Source organism: Hyaena hyaena, unplaced genomic scaffold (genome assembly GCF_003009895.1).
Source record: "Hyaena hyaena isolate Hyena2069 unplaced genomic scaffold, ASM300989v1 scaffold_104, whole genome shotgun sequence".
Taxonomy (NCBI): domain Eukaryota; kingdom Metazoa; phylum Chordata; class Mammalia; order Carnivora; family Hyaenidae; genus Hyaena; species Hyaena hyaena.
In genome coordinates this window covers 577,512-593,866 of record NW_024080736.1, presented here as the reverse complement: position 1 = coordinate 593,866, position 16,355 = coordinate 577,512, and the positions used below count along the sequence as shown (strand labels likewise).

The 16,355-nt window shown below is 41.1% G+C and overlaps 1 protein-coding gene across 1 annotated transcript; it reads left to right on the top strand.

The window, feature by feature from the left end:
* The first annotated feature begins 3,667 nt into the window (after positions 1–3,667).
* On the top strand, positions 3,668–16,043 carry APOH (apolipoprotein H). The gene is made up of 8 exons (XM_039235893.1): positions 3,668–3,757; positions 4,162–4,338; positions 6,263–6,359; positions 7,480–7,556; positions 9,621–9,809; positions 12,270–12,449; positions 14,070–14,267; positions 15,882–16,043. The coding sequence occupies exons 1-8, from the start codon at positions 3,694–3,696 to the stop codon at positions 15,935–15,937; spliced, it is 1,038 nt and encodes a 345-aa protein (XP_039091824.1). The 5' UTR covers positions 3,668–3,693; the 3' UTR covers positions 15,938–16,043.
* Positions 16,044–16,355: the final 312 nt, after the last annotated feature.

The following is a 16,355-nucleotide window of genomic DNA, read 5'->3' as shown; positions in this document are numbered from 1 at the left end:
TCTATAATTTCTGTCTCTGTCTCTACAAAATTTGTACTCATATCTCCACTTCCAGTCCAACACTACAGGGTTTATTTGAGCTTTCCTTCTTTCCCTGTTGCTATTTCTTCTTACCAGAAAAAATCTTGACTCCCTAATATAGTTGCCTGCTTGCTCAATCCCTTGTATGTAGCCACTGCTGTGACAACACAGGGCTGTCATTGTCATAAGGGTCAATGTGACAGCCCCACTGGGTCTGCCCCATGACTTTTGGACAGAATTGGGAAGGAAGGACAAAGGAAGGGAGGGATGGAGGAAGGAAGGAAGGGAGGGAGGAAAGAAGGAAAGTGGGTGCTCTTTTTAAAATGTGGTATAATTAACATATAGTAAAATGCACAGATCTTAAATATTTAATTGGATGAGTTTTTAAATTCATTTAACAAATTATTTTTTAAATTAAAGTATAGCTGACACACAATGTTCAATTAATTTCAAGTGTACAGCAGAGTGACCTGACAACTGCATACATTGTGCTCTGCTCACTACAACTATAGCTACCATCTGTCACTATACAGCGCTATCACAACACCACTGACTATGTTCCCAATGCTGTCTCTTTCATCCCCGTGTCTTATTCATTCCATGACTGGAAGCTTGTACCTCCCACTCCCCTTCACCCATTTTGTCCACCCCCCTCCTCCCCCACCTTCTTTCCCTCTGGCAGCCATCAGCTTGTTCTCTGTATTTATGAGTCTGTTTCTGCTTTTTATCTATTTGTTTGCTGATTTTTTAAAATATTTTTTATTTGTTTTTGAGAGGCAGAGGGAGACAGAGCATGAGCGGTGGAGGGGCAGAGAGAGAGGGAGACACAGAATCCGAAGCAGGCTCCAGGCTCTGAGCTGTCAGCACAGAGCCTGATGCGGGGCTCAAACTCGTGAACTGTAAGATCATGACCTGAGCTGAAGTTGGACTCTTAACAGACTGAGGCACCCAGGCGCCCTATGTTCATTTTTTTTTTTTGAGGTGGGGGGGAGAGAGAGAGAAGTTGGGCTCATCTGAAGTAAGGCTCGTGCTCATAAACCGTGAGATCATGGCTTGAGCCAAAGTCAAATACTTAACTGACAGAGGCGCCCAGGCGCCCCATGTTTGTTCATTAGTTTTAATTAAATGAGTCTTGGGGCACCTGGGTGGCTCAGTTGGCTGGGCATCTGACTTCTGTTCAGGGCATGATCTCGAGGGTTTGTGGGTTCAGCCCCACATCTGGCTCTGTGCTGACAGCTCGGAGACCGGAGCCTGCTTCAGATTCTATGTCTCCTTCTTTCTCTGCCCCTGCCCTGCTCACACTCTGTCTCACTCTCTCAAAAATAAATAAACGTTAAAAAATGAGTCTTGGGGCGCCTGGGTGGCTCAGTCGGTTAAGCGTCCAACTTCGGCTCAGGTCATGATCTCACGGTTCATGGGTTCGAGCCCCGCATAGGACTCTGTGCTGACAGCTAGCTCACAGCCTGGAGCCTGCTTCAGATTCTGTGTCTCCCTCTCTCTCTGACCCTCCCCTGCTCACACTGTCTCTCTCTATCAGAAATAAACATTCAAAAAAATTTTTTTAATAAATAAAAATAAAAATAAAAAATGAGTCTTGATAATTGCATATACCTTAGTAACAGCCACCTTAAAAAAAAAATAAAGAACATTCCTTTCCCTCCAGAAAGTCCCCTCAGGTGAGGGTGCGCATCCATGATCAAATATCATTAAAAACCCCTCTTCCGTCACTGCTCCTCTCAATGTCGACCACCCCACTTGCATCTGTTGCCAAAAATGCTTTCCTCTCAGTTTCACCTTCTCAAATTTTTTTTCGTGGAGCCCAACCCATTTGGTTTCTCTCTCTCTTTTTTTCCATTTTCCTCAGGTCTTTATTATGTAGAACAACTCGGCCCTGCCTTCTTCAGTTTCTGCCTTCCCCACCCATGGAGGGAACTCTCCAGGACAAAATAGAGCCTGTGAATGATCTAGATAACAAGACTCCTTCCTCTTCTAAGGAGGGTGTGTGTGCAAGTGCCTGCTCAAGTGCTCACGGGAGGATTGTGATTTAATAATAAAGAGGAAGGACTACCGTTATTTCATATTAGTGGCAGTATACCTTTCCTCCTGTCATGGAATACAATGTTTGTTAGAAGCATAGTTTAAGAATCACTGCCTGACAAGAACAGTTCTTCAGCTGATGTGTGTCAAGCAACGTTAGACCTGTGGATATAAACAAAGACCCTCCAAATGAGAAGCAGCAAAGGCAATTTACTCAGATGGGAGTCTGCCATCATCATTTAAGTTTGCAGGGACTCAAAGTCGAGGAAGTGGTCAAACTTGATAGTGTTCAAAAAGGGCGAATTTCAAGTATTGACTGATGGGAGGTTGTTGGTGTTGACAGGGACAATGGGGGTGGGCTGACTAGAAGCGGGCATCCTATGTGATTGATTAAAGAACATATTTGGCTTTCTTCAGTTTGTCCTAAGTTGGGCCATTGCTATGGAGGTTGTGATTTGGCTTGCTGGTTGGTTGTTACAGAAATTATGGATCAAAGTTTTTTTTTTTTAATTTTTTTTTTTTAAAGAGAAAGCGAGAGAGCAGATGAGGGGCAGAGAGAGGGGGAGAGAAAGAATCCAAAGCAGGCTCTAAGCTGTCAGCACAGAGCCCGATGTGGGGTTGAACCCACAAACCATGAGATCATAACCTAAGTGAAAGTCAGAATCTCAAGCTACTGAGCCACCCAGGTGCCCCAAAGATCTATTTTTATATATTTTCTGGCCATTGTCCACTTGTCTATAGTCCCTTAAAACAAAGGATGCATGAGAGAACTAAGAAATCATGGCTGGTCATCTCTGAACCCTCCAAGCAACGTCATCTGCATTGGCCATTTTCTCTTATTACTCACCTTCTTTTTTTCTCTGATTCCCGACTTGTAACTTCACGGCAACTTTCCAATCCCTAAACCAGATGTATAAATCTTCCAGGACAGAGTTAAGAGGTATTGAGAATGACAAACAGTGTTGATTTGATGTGAGGAGATTAAGGCGTTAAGGATCACTTTAAGGTTGTACCTGGAGCTCCCAGGATGCTCTTCTTACTAACTGCAGGTAAAACAGGAATCTGGAAGAAATTATCTTTTTTTGTGTGTGAGAAAAGATGCTGAACTCGATTTTTTAGGTATTATATAGTTCTAGATGCCTCCCTAAGGATGTTCGTTAGAATCACACATCTGGAAATGGGAATATCATTTCAGAGGTGTGGAGACCGAAACCAGACATGGTCCTAGGTTTTTATGTCAAGGCTGTGGGGGAAGCAGGTGTTCCGTCTTCTGGTGCTCCACCCACCAAGGGCACAAAACGAAGGACGGACAATGGGAAGGTTGGAATAGAGGTTGGACAACTGGGAATCACCAGGATTCTGTCGGAGGCAATAACAGACCGCGTTGTGCCATTAAAATAAATGTTACGAAGATGGAAACCATTTGCCAAAGATTTCACAACAGACCCACAGAAATGGAAGTAAATGATTAAAGAATGTAGGTCTCAGAGTTCCTTTCGAATTGTGATATTTTACCTTCTATTTACAGAGATAAAAGTACACAGAAAAAAGGTTAATATTTAAACACTTTTACAATTGCAACCCTCTTTTTAGTAGAGAAAACCACTGTGGTAGTGTCCGTGTGAGTCATCCACAATGATTTCCCTGGTGCTTGTCTTGTTCTCGAGTTTTCTCTGCCATGTTGCAACTGCAGGCCGGAGTAAGTACTCTTTGCTTTTGCAAATATAATTAATATATCTACCCCTCCACCCCCCACCCCAGTACATGACAGGGATCGGTAATGTTATTTTAAATTCTCTTTAGGGTGGGTGCTAGGGAGACTGGATTGATACTGATTCTTCAATATTACCACACTTAAAGCTCCTCCTTGAGATATTCAGCCATGTGAAGCCTCGATGTATTGACCTGTAAAATGGGATAACGATAGTACCCTTCAAAGGCTTGTTGAGGAGATTCAATGAGATAGCACATATATGAAGTATTTGGTATAGAGCTTGGCATAGATGTTATTGGCAGCCTAAGTAGCTTTTTCATTTATGTGCTAGCTGAGCTTAAAAATGCAAATATAGATTTTTTAACTAACCACTTTTTGCTCTATTTCAGCCTGTCCCAAACCAGATGATTTACCATTTGCTATAGTTGTTCCATTAAAAGCATCCTATGACCCAGGGGAGGAGATAATGTATTCTTGCCAGCCGGGCTACACGTCCCGGGGTGGGATAAGGCGGTTTATATGCCCTCTCACGGGAATTTGGCCAGTCAACACCTTGATGTGTAAACGTAAGTCAGTACCTTCTCTCACATGCTCTCCTCTCATTGGGATTCTGGTTTGGGGGGATAACCTACCTCATCATGCTCAGGGCACAGTGGGCCAGCAGAGCTGAGGAGTGGAGGGCTGTGAAGAAACAAGAGGGCCTGGGGAGGGCGTCCATGGGAGGAGAAACCAAAGGCAATGGGTGCTATTTAGAGAAGAGGAGGTGAGCATAGCCTGGAGCTAGAAGAGATGTAAAAAGAGACCTGCTGGGGCGCCCCGGTGGCTCAGTCAGTTGAGCATCTGACTTTGGCTCAGGTCATGGGCTCAAGCCCTGTGTCCACTGATGGTGTGGAGTCTCCTTGGGATTCTCTCTTTCCTTCACTCTCTGCCTCTCCCCTGCTTGCACACACACTCTCCCTCTCTCAAAATAAATAAACTTTTTAAAAATCTTTAAAAAAAAAAAAGAGACATGCTATGATAAAAGAGGGGGAAACACTGCAAAAGTGAAAAAGAAGTGCAGATCCTCTGAAATTTAGATAGATGTCAAAGGAACTCGAAGAAGTAAAACAAGAGGAGTCATGAGATCTTTGAACTTTGCCTCAAAATGAAAGCAGATTTAATATTACAATATTTTATAATAAATACAATTATATAAATCAAATATGATTATATAACCATAATTTATAATAAATTGTAATATTTTTATGTAAACATAATATGAAAATTTAAGTATAAACTTATTACTGTTGCCTTATGGAAGATGATTGCGTTTCTTTATTTCTTAGAACATGGCTCTGTGATTTATGCCAGCAATACTTTTTATAGTCAAATATTGAGCAATCAACCCAATAGAATTTCTGGCAATTTTATATAGAAATTAAGTAGTAAAAATAACTATATGGACCTGTCTGAGCTCTGGTTATTTGGTCATATGAACATGATCTTTGTAAAAATTCGTACATTTCATACAAGTGATTTTAGCATACTTTTTAAATTTTAAAAACATTTTTAAAATGGCTGTTTATTTTGAGAGAGAGAGAGAGCATAAGCAGAAAGGGACAGAGAGAAGGAGAGAGAGAATCCCAAGGAGTCTCCATGCTGTTAGCACGAGCCTGATGTGGGGCTCGATCTCATAAACCATGACATCATGACCTGAGCCAAAATCCAGAGTCGAACGCTTAACTGACTGAGCCAACCAGGTGCCCCAATTTTACTATCTTTTTGATTGAAAAAGGACTACACATGATTTTTAATGAAAAACAGACATAACATTATAAGGGAAATGTTTTCTTTAAATCAGCCATAACCCTGGAATAGGAATGATTTCATTTTTTTCCAAGTTGCATTCCACGTATATATTTTTGCATCACTGCAGAGAGTAGGTACCATTTGTATTTTTCTATTTTCATCAGCAAAGCATGAACATTGACCACGTCTCTCTCCATGGTCTTTGTAATTCATATTTTGTTGGCTAATTTACCATGATTAATCAAGTCCATCATCTGATGGTAAACATTTAGAATGTCTACTTTTTGTTAGTTGAGGTAACAGTGTGATGAGCTCCCTTGTGCATTTATCATTGGACTAATTTTGAGTAATTTTCTTAGAATAGTTACCAGCAGAGTTATTGGATCAAAGAACAGAAATGAGTTTACACTTTTTAAAATGTTTTTTAAAAATTTTATTTCTGAGAGAGATAGAGACAGTGTAAGCAGGGAAGGGTCAGAGAGAGAGGGAGAGGGACACACAGAATCAGAAGACAGGCTCCAAGCTCTGAGCTAGCTGTCAGCACAGAGCCCAAGGCCGGGCTCCAACCCACAAACTGTGAGATCATGACCTGAGCCAAAGTCGGATGCTTAATCGACTGAGCCACCCAGGTGCCCCTACATGTTTTTATTTTAATGAAAAATTCTATAAATTAAAATTTACTTTTCTATCTTTAAATTATAGCCAGAGTGTGTCCTTTCGCTGGAATCTTAGAAAATGGAGCTGTACGCTACACAACTTTTGAATATCCCAACACCATCAGTTTTTCTTGTAACACCGGGTAAGGACTTCTAGCTAACAGATGTAGAAGAATATTCTATGCCCTTCAGCTAAACATCAAGACATATTTTATTTTTAACCATCAGGCTGGAGTTACTGAATACAAATTGATTTTAGTCCTGCTTTTAATCTATACTACAGCAGTATTGGGATGGGGTAAGGGGTGGAGACTATATCAACTAGTAAGAATATGAAGTCACTACTGTATCAAACTGTATCCTTCTCCTGATTAATTACTTATCCGAGAAGGTACACTGGAATGATTAAAAGTGGATAATTCTTTATAATCTCTAGGACAAATCTTGGCATGAGGGTTAAATAAAATACATTAGGATTTGGACTTGGGCTTTACTTATGAACCTGATTTGATTGACTGACTTGAGAGTCTCTAGAAGGTTCTTTGGAGAAGGTTGAGAGCATGATGATGTAGAACATAGTTCTGCCAATCGTCACATGATACAGTACAGGATCCTCAGCAAGAAAGCACATACTGTCAGTCACATAGCTCATTTGCCTTGTGAGCCAAGACACCACTAATGACATTGTTAATAGCATGTTGTTTGTACAGTAGGGCAAAATTTTAGTGAGGGTTCTTGTCTGGGATTGGAAATTATGAAATACTATGTGGGAAAGAGAAATGGACTCCTTTCATCTGAAACACCAATTAACTGTGGGTCTGATGAAAAAAAGACCTTGAAACAATTGGTTTTGAGGAGACAACGCTGTATTTTCAGTGGAAAGGTACTGCGTTGTTTTCACCCGTTTGCGTCAGTAGAGTGAATAGTTTCAGGTGAATAGTAGCCATAACTCAGTCTGATTCACTTTTGTGATCCTGATGAAGAAATGGTCCTTTGCTCCATGTAAGAAGCACTTAACTTGGCCTGCTGATGGGAAAAGAGGGATTTAGGGATTTGGCTTTTACAAGTACAGCTATGAAGCACCCTCGTTCCTCAGTGGGTCCCCTGCAGCCCTGAGGTGGGAGATTGGATGAGCCTCCAGTGTGAGTGCTGAAGGGAAACCATCAGTAGCATTAATCTGAAGCAGTGCTCAGTGGAGAAGACATTTGAGATGCCATCGACGGATTATTTTACTGCTTGATGGGTTACATGTTTCTTTTGCAGGTTTTATCTGAGTGGACCTAGTTCTGCTAAATGCACTGAGGAGGGAAAATGGAGTGTTGAGCTTCCTGTCTGTGCTCGTGAGTCTGTGCCCCCCCCCCCCATTATGGAGAGAGTGATTAGCTGGTTTGCCTTGGGACTTGGCTGGTTTTAACACTGTGTGTTCCAATCCCTGGAAATCCCTCATCCTGGCTCCACTGGATGGCCACTCACCCTCATGGGGAGTGTTCATCCTGATAATCCTCTTATCCTGGAAGACGTAACAACCCCTTTGGATTGACAAAAGGGGAACATTCTAGTCGTGAACACATTTGTATCCCCCACCTGGTAGAACCAGTGATACCTGAGTTTACTCATTCTGTCCCTTTCATGATGGCTTGGCAAGGGCATGGATTAGAGTGGCATCAGTCCATCAGGGACTGCCACGATTGGACTAGAAGAACTGGAAACAGTGAGATCAAACATCTTTCTCCCACTCTGGAACCTCATCCATTAATTTATTCATTCACCCCTTTATGTATTCCATAACCGTGTGGTGGGGAGCTGCTATGTGCCATATCCTGTTCTCAGCACTGAGGCTACACGGCTAAATATACACTTAGCAAGTGTGTCTAGTGATCAGGGAGAGAGGGAAGTAACCTTAGCAGGGAGCTTAGACTCCATCAAAGGGTCTTGGATCATAGGAATGGAGTGGGACCCCTCCAAAAAACACTACTCGTTTTATTCAGGGGACACTCAGTGGTGCAGTCAGGGTCAGCTCTGGGCATGGCTTACATGAGGAGGGATGTTCTGATGTTCCCTAACTCGTGATTCATAGGAGTCCAATATTTGACCAGGAGGCCCAAGCATTACAATAATCGTTATGGCTCTTTAACATTCCAGAGAGGTCCGTCCTAACAAAAGCCAGTGAAAGAGTAAAGCGATTTCAAATAAATGATCGTTTAAGAAAAGCTGAACTACCAAAAAAAGTTTTTTTTAAGGATAAATTAAGTAGAGCTTTTTACTCAGTGGTAAGAATCACCATAGTTCTTTTTAAAAAAACTTATTTAAAATGTTTTTATTTATTTTTGAGAGAGAGAATGTGAGCGGGGGAAGGAGTAGAGAGAAGGAGAGACACAGTATCCAAAGCTGGCTCCAGGCTGTCAGCACAGAGCCTGATGTGGGACTCAAACTCATGAACTGTGAGACCATGACCTGAGCCGATATCAGATGCTTAACTGACTGAGCCACACAGGTGCCCCAGAATCACCATGATTCTTATAGTCCCCCTTGTAAGCAGATTTATATTGATTATGTAAAGTCACTTTTTCTTCTTGGTTGCAATCAGGAAGTCTACTTTAGCTTCAGCCTAATGTAAATGAGCACTTCTCACACTTCAGTGTATGCTTGAATCACCTGGACATCTTGTTAAAATGCAGATTCTGATTCATGGATCTGGGGTCAGGTCTGAGCTTCTGGAGTTCTAAGAAGTTTCTAGGCAAAGCCTATGCTGCTGGTTCATGGATCACTCTTTGAGCAGCAGGGAACTAGATAATTCAAGTTAAATCACATCCTGGTCTGTGCCAAATTCCTTATGTGAGTATAACTTTCCCCGGACTTATTGAAACCCCACAATAAGTCAGGATGACAGCCTGTATTGTGTCTCCACGTAAAACTACTTAAGTAAGCTCCATACATACAAGGGCAAAGGTAGGAGATATTCAGAAAGAACAAACGAACATGAGCTAGCAGTGAGACATAGATGCCACAACTGACTTTGTATTGAGTGCAATCATCAGCAGTGAATGCAGGACTGCCCTCTACCGATTCTGACTTCCAGAAACATCTTCCAAGGCAGCATTTGGATCATAGCCTTATGGAAACCTATGCATTGTGTTATTGTAACAGACAATATTGACAACACTTGGATTTACTTCATTTTTTAGTTTTTTGACTGGTTCAGACATCTGATTTTCAGATCATATTTTCTCTTTTGACTTCTACAATTGACTATTTTTACCCTAGCATTTGATCAAAGTTTGCATTTTCTCGTATTAATCTTTGAGAGTTTTTTGGTTTGTTTGTTTGTTTTTTTCTGTTCTGGAAAGAGTATCTTTAAAAGACTCAACTGTTTTCATTAAAGTGATTGTTCCTTCTTTTTCCAGCTGTAATCTGCCCTCCACCAGCCATACCTAAGTTTGCAACACTTAGTGTTTATAAGCCATCGATTGGAAACAACTCCATCTCGGGAAACAAGGCCGTCTTTGAGTGCTTGCCACACTACGCCATGTTTGGAAATGATACCGTTACCTGCACAGCACACGGAAATTGGACTACATTACCAGAATGCAGAGGTAGGTGCGATGACAAGACAAAATTAGCATGATGGTGTAGAATCCCATTTTTGAAAGTGTAGAAAATTTCATGATGATTGAGTATTTCCAATGGCCTTGCCCAAGAAATGTTTATTGGCATCCACCATGTGCATGAGTGTTAGGGATACCAGATGAATGAAACCTGACTTCTGACATCAGGAGAATTATATATGATGCAATGAACTGTCTGGAGCCATGTGGGAGAGCTTCCCAGAGAAGGGGAGAATGAAGGCAAGGCACCCCACACAGGGCACAGGATGTGGAAAGTCAGGGAGGTGTAAGACAACAGAGTGTGTGCATGAAAGCTGAATATCATGGTGAGGTTGGTCAAGAGAAGCCAGCATTCTACTCGGGAGTCCTGGGAGATGAAGGTGAAAAACTGGGCTGTAGTCAGATAGCTACAAGCTTTTATGGTGTACCTAAATTTAAGAACCACAAGACTATTTGATTTAAAAAATATGAAAATTCTTACCCTTTGAATTGCTGTCCTTGAATTTGTCAACTGCCGACCAAGAAGACAAATTATAGAGTTTATCATGCACACCAGGAGTTATACTGAGGACTGCTACTTTCCCCTATGGTAGACATTGTAGACATTTCTTGAATGATTCAAAACATAGGTGCTTTTTATCATGAGGGAAATACTACTACTAACACCTAACACCTTTTGTGGGATGTAAACTCTGGGCCAGATACTGTTCTCATGTTGTACATGTGTCATCTCATTTCATTCTCCCTAATCCTAAGCACTAGGTTCTTTTTATTTTCTTCTTCAACCTTTCACTTAGATATATCAACTGTCAGCATGTTGTGACTTTCTCTTTCTCCTTCTGTTTTTCTGTAGACAGATGCTTTTTCTTCCTGAACCATTTGAAAATAAAGTGACACATCATGACACTTACCCATAAATGCTTCATCATGAGTGTCCTAAGAACAAGAACATTGTCACTGTCAGCAAGACGTTTAACATGTTTTCAATTATTAACAATAATAACTCAGGCTATTATAATTATATAAACAACAACATTTATTTCTTTTGCAAATTTCCCCAACTGATCTGGAAGTGTCCTTTATCCATGTGTTTCGTTTTACATGGGATCTCACCAAGAACCACACATGTGGTTTAGCCCCCTTCAGTTAAGAATGATTGCTTGCCTTTTTAATTGTGTTTCCTAGACATTTTTGAAGAGTACAGGCTAGTTATGTTGTAGAATGTTCTACACTTGATTTTAGCCGAAAGGCCGAGAAGCGATTGTTGTAGAATGTTCTATAATCTGAATCTTGTTGATTCTTTATTCATGATTAGCTTCAAGTTAAATGATTTTGTTAAGAATACATTCCATCAGGGGCGCCTGCATGGCTCAGTCAGTTAAGTGTCCGACTTCAGCTCAGGTCATGATCTCATGGTTCATGGGTTCGAGCCCCATGTTGGGCTCTGTGCTGACAGCTCAGAGCCTAAAGCCTGCTTCAGATTCTGTGTCTCTGCTTCTCTCTGCCCCTCCCCACTTCAAGCTCTGTCTCTCTCTCTCTCTCTTTCAAAAATAAACATTAAAAAAAAAAATACCTTCCATCACATCAGGAGGCATCACTGGTCCTGCTTAGTTTGATCCCTTGGTCAGGTGGGCTGTGCCAAATCCTCTCTGGTAAACGCATCTTTTCCTCTTTGAAATTAGTAAGCACACAGTGGTTGATTCATTGAGATTGCGTGAATATCTACTCTCTAGTAGGCATTTTAGCAACCTTTGATGATCCTCGACTTAGCCAATTATGACATTGATGGTTGCAAACTGGCATTTTCTATTTCAATCTTTTCTTCTATTTTTAATTAGCTTGTATTCTTCTATAGAGAAGAGCTTTGGTTTTCTTCCTTGGGATGTCTTTTTTTGTATTTTTTGTTTCTTTTGCTTTTTTGTTTTTTTAGTATTATTATAGACTCAGACTCAGGTCCAGGAAGTGGCACCATGTTTCTCCTTCATATTTCATGCTGGTTTCTTGTATAGACTGAAGACTTTCATAAGAATTAGATTTAACATTTGAAACCCAATAATGGTGTGCTAGTATGCTTGGAGGGAGTCTTTGTGTTTTAATTTCATGGTTTGTTGATTAAAAGAGAGCCTCTTTTTTTTTTCTTTATTCAAACCCACCCTCTTAGAGTGCATGGAGATGAAATATGGAATAAATAATACCTTGTGATTGTATAAGATCTCAAAGAACTTGGTAGCTCATTGATTTGCTTTCAAAGTATTGTTGTTTCTTTTTGAATATCTAGGGGCCTGTGAGCATAAGATAAGAGGGACAGAATTAAATGTGTAGAAACTGTATTCCATCTGCAGGGGCACCCAGTGACTCAATGGGGGTATTGGAGCCTGGAATGTAACTATTTCATAACTGACAGCTCTACTATTTATACTAACATATTTTACTGAATACACTTTTTAGAAGTAAAATGCCCATTCCCATCAAGACCAGACAATGGGTTTGTGAACCATCCTGCAAAAGAAACACTTTATTACAAGGATAAAGCCACATATGGCTGCCATGACTCGTACGTCTTGGATGGCCCACAAGAAGTAGAATGTAACAAATTTGGAAACTGGTCAGCACAACCAAGTTGTAAAGGTATGAAATACGGGTATGGTCTTAACACAACTTGGGTTTATCCAGTGGACTGCCCTCATTTGCCATTTTCTTGTTCCAATCATTTTCTACTTGTTGCTCAGGCTTGCTTCATGGTTATTGGTATGTGAAGGACTTTAGGACTCACATATACATGGGGGAGCTTCGTGCTTAGCACCCTTGTTTGAGATGAAACTGGAGCAGATAAACAGATCCTTTGGGGACATTGATAATATGGTGGAAGACTGCATGGGTTTCCTATACTTGTTTTCCCACGCGCATCCTCTTCTGCTTTGTTCGAGTGCAGATTCTTCTCGTTGTTGCAAAAACCAACCACACATTAAAAGCTATTTCAAGCAAGTGGAGGTTTATCACATATGAGCAACAGACAATCCCATGGACATTGAAGGCGAGGACATGAAATACAACTGGTCCTCCTGAGGACTGGAACAAAAAATCAGGCCCTACTGCTGCTCTTTCCATATCTCAGCAGCCTTGTGGTCTCACTCATCTTGATGTGTCCCTGCTTAGTCACCTCAAACCCGGCTGCCTCTGGTGGACTTCTCAACCGAAGGACATATCGCTCACTGGTATCTTTTCCTGGAAACACTAGTTCTTTTTGAGTTAGGTGTCTATTATTGATCCTGTGTCACAACCTGGCACTATATTTCTGCTCAGTTTTCTGCAGAGCTGGGGAGTTTAAACAAAGAAGGAAATTAGGCACAGCAGGCAAAATGATGTACAATTAGTGTCTTGGGTTGGAGTTCCCTGAAGCAGAGCCCAAGGCAGGGATGCGAGTGTAGATGATGTATTCAGTGAGTGTCTCAAGAGAGAGTGAGGCATGTAGGATTGAGTAGGGCACTGCTTCTCAAACCTCACTGTCCCCCAGAGCCCCTAGACAGCTTGGTTAAGAGTTTCTGATTCAGTAGATCTGGGATAGGACCTGAGAATTTGCATTTCTACCAAGTTCCCAAGCGCTGCTGCTGCTGCCGATCCAGGGACGAAGTTTTTAACAAACACATGGTCTCAACTGGCGTCTAGTTTCAGTTTCATGCTCTTGGGAGCTACTGGACCATGAATTCTACCCCCACAGTTGATCCCACCAAAAAGCGTGGGGACCTGATTTTTGTATCCCCCTTGTTAGTCGTCATTGGCTAAAGGCTGTTCCCTTGGTGTGAGGGCTGATTTGCTCCCAGGAGCCTTAAGGCTGAGGGCAATTTTTCAGAGAAAGGAGCATCTGTGAGCTGTTATCAGTCAACCCTCACAGTAGCTGATGGATGGCTGCCCTAACTCAATAAATGGATCTAAGTGGGGCTGTGGAGGCTTATATGAAATGGCAGCATCTGGTAGAAGTCCTAAAATCTGATGCTTCTGCTATGACCTACTTATGTGGCTCCTGCAGGGGGGAGAAAAGTCCATCTTGGATACCACAACTAATGGTTCTGTTAATAAAGAACTGCTCCTAGCAATGACACTGACATACTCCCTAGGAACATTCTTGGAATCTTCTGGTCTTGAGCGATTTGTCTCAGTTGTGCTCATCTGTTGTTTCACATGCTACATTGTCCCAAAGAAGGACTAACTGAACTCCTAAGTCTTGATGACGAGTATGATCTCTTTCAGCCTCTTGTAAATTATCTGTTAAAAAAGCCACTGTACTATACGAAGGAGAGAGAGTAAAGCTTCAAGAAAAATTTAAGGATGGAATGCCACATGGTGTAAAGGTTTCTTTCTTCTGCAAAAATAAAGAAAAGAAATGTAGCTACACAGAAGATGCTCAGTGCATAGATGGCACCATTGAGATCCCCAAATGCTTCAAGGGTAAGTCTAACACTGGTACTTTCAGCTGGGATTCCACTTGATCTTCACCATAATAAGTACTTGTTTTACGTAATGATTACAAGGTGCCATGTCAGTTTGGCCACTGGATTTCTTTTTTTTTTTTTTTAAATGTTTTTTTTATTTATTTCTAGGAGACAGAGAGAGACAGTGTGAGCAGGGGAGGGTCAGAGAGAGAGGGAGTCACAGACTGAAACAAGCTCCAGGCTCTGAGCTGGCAGTCAGCACNGGGAGTCACAGACTGAAACAAGCTCCAGGCTCTGAGCTGGCAGTCAGCACAGAGCCCGATGCGGGGCTTGAACCCACGAACCGCGAGATCATGACCTAAGCGAAAGTCGGACGCTTAACCGACTAAGCCACCCAGGCGCCCCGCCACTGGATTTCTAAAATGAAAGTAGGGGCAGGAGGAAAGAGCGAGATGAAGTGATAAACTGACCCTTTCCTCCACTGTGTTAACATTTTCCTTGCCAATTCTTTTCCTTACAATTCAGGGTTGCAGTTTTATTCAATGGATGTTGAGATGAATTATGCCATCTTGTATAATTCCAGATTAAGCTAGAATCATAACAATAATATTGAATAATAATATTTACCCCTTCTGTTCCCCAAATACAGAGAACTCACCCCAGTTACAAAGTAACTAATTGGTGTCTAGATCTTCTAATACTTTTTCCCTTTCTTCAGCAATTTCCAGAGTTTGAAAAGTATCCGTTAGAGCAAAATATTTTAAGGAAGATGAGATTATCTTTGTGTGAGATAAAGAAATATGTAATGAGCAGTGTTTAGAACTGCCAACCTTTACAATCTTCAGGGTTAGGGTTTAAATATGTCTGTCACTGTGAAGGAAGAAGAATGAGCCAGAGGCCGAAGCTATTATTTGCTCTAAATTTAGAAGTGCTCCAAGAATGTTGACAGCCCTATACTGGGCAGGGAGGTTAGAGAAGAGAGGGTTTTGAGAAGTGACCAGCTAGAGATGGAGAAGGGAATGATAACTAGTAAGCCATACCCACTTCATAGGTTTGATTATCAGAAATATCCAAGCCATGGAGTAAGCACTCTAACAGTGATAGTTATAATCATAAATAGTTAGGAATGCACTGGATAAATTGCTGTTTTTTAAAATATAGCAGAGCCCTGGTGAGATGTGAAATACTGAAATTGACAAAGGACATTAAGCCTAGTACAAATCAGTACACAAAATATTACAAGAGAATAATTTTAAAAAACAACAACAATCAAACAGCGCTTTGTTGATGTATTTCTTCAGGCTATTGTCTCTTACGGTCTTCAGACAGATGCAGTACTGTTAGTGCATGGGAGAATAAATAAAAGGCTGATACAATGTTTTTTTTCTTTTTCTTTTAATCTTGACTGTCAGAGTTATACAGAACCTTTTATTTTCTCTCTTGGAAATGGTGCCTTATCATTTCCGTGATGTTTTCGCCTATCACTTAAACCTTACACTAAAGGGTTTTATTCATATAATTAATTTTTCCCCCACATGTTTGTAAAATGTATTTGATTCGATTTAGCTACTTAACAGATTTAAGAAATGATTGTTTCTCTTAGAATCTTTATCTTTTTATCCCCAAACAGAACACAGCTCTCTGGCTTTCTGGAAAACTGATGCATCAGATGTGAAGCCATGCTAAACTGGTTTACAGAGTCAAAATGAAATGCTACACTTAACATCGGTGTTTGTCCTAGGAACATAACAGAAGTAGGAAAATAAAGTGACTGAATTGATTGCCTCTGTCACTGCAGTGTGGTGGCTTGCTTTTACTTATGTTAGGTGGTTAAGAAATGGCTGAGAAATGGAAAAGCGTACACAATTATCCAGGTAACTCGGTTCTCCTCTCTCTCATCGTACTCTCAAATGCTTTCACCTAAAGCGACTGCAGTATTTTTGATAGAATGGTCCAGTGAACCATCACATGAGCCCTCAGCTCTGCCTGGCAGCCTTACTGTTTTTTTTTTTAGTTTGTTCATTCCCCTCCTCACCAATATGGCTACTTCTCTTCTCAACCCTCCTCAAACCACCTTCTTTCCCCTCTCTTACCTGATAATCTT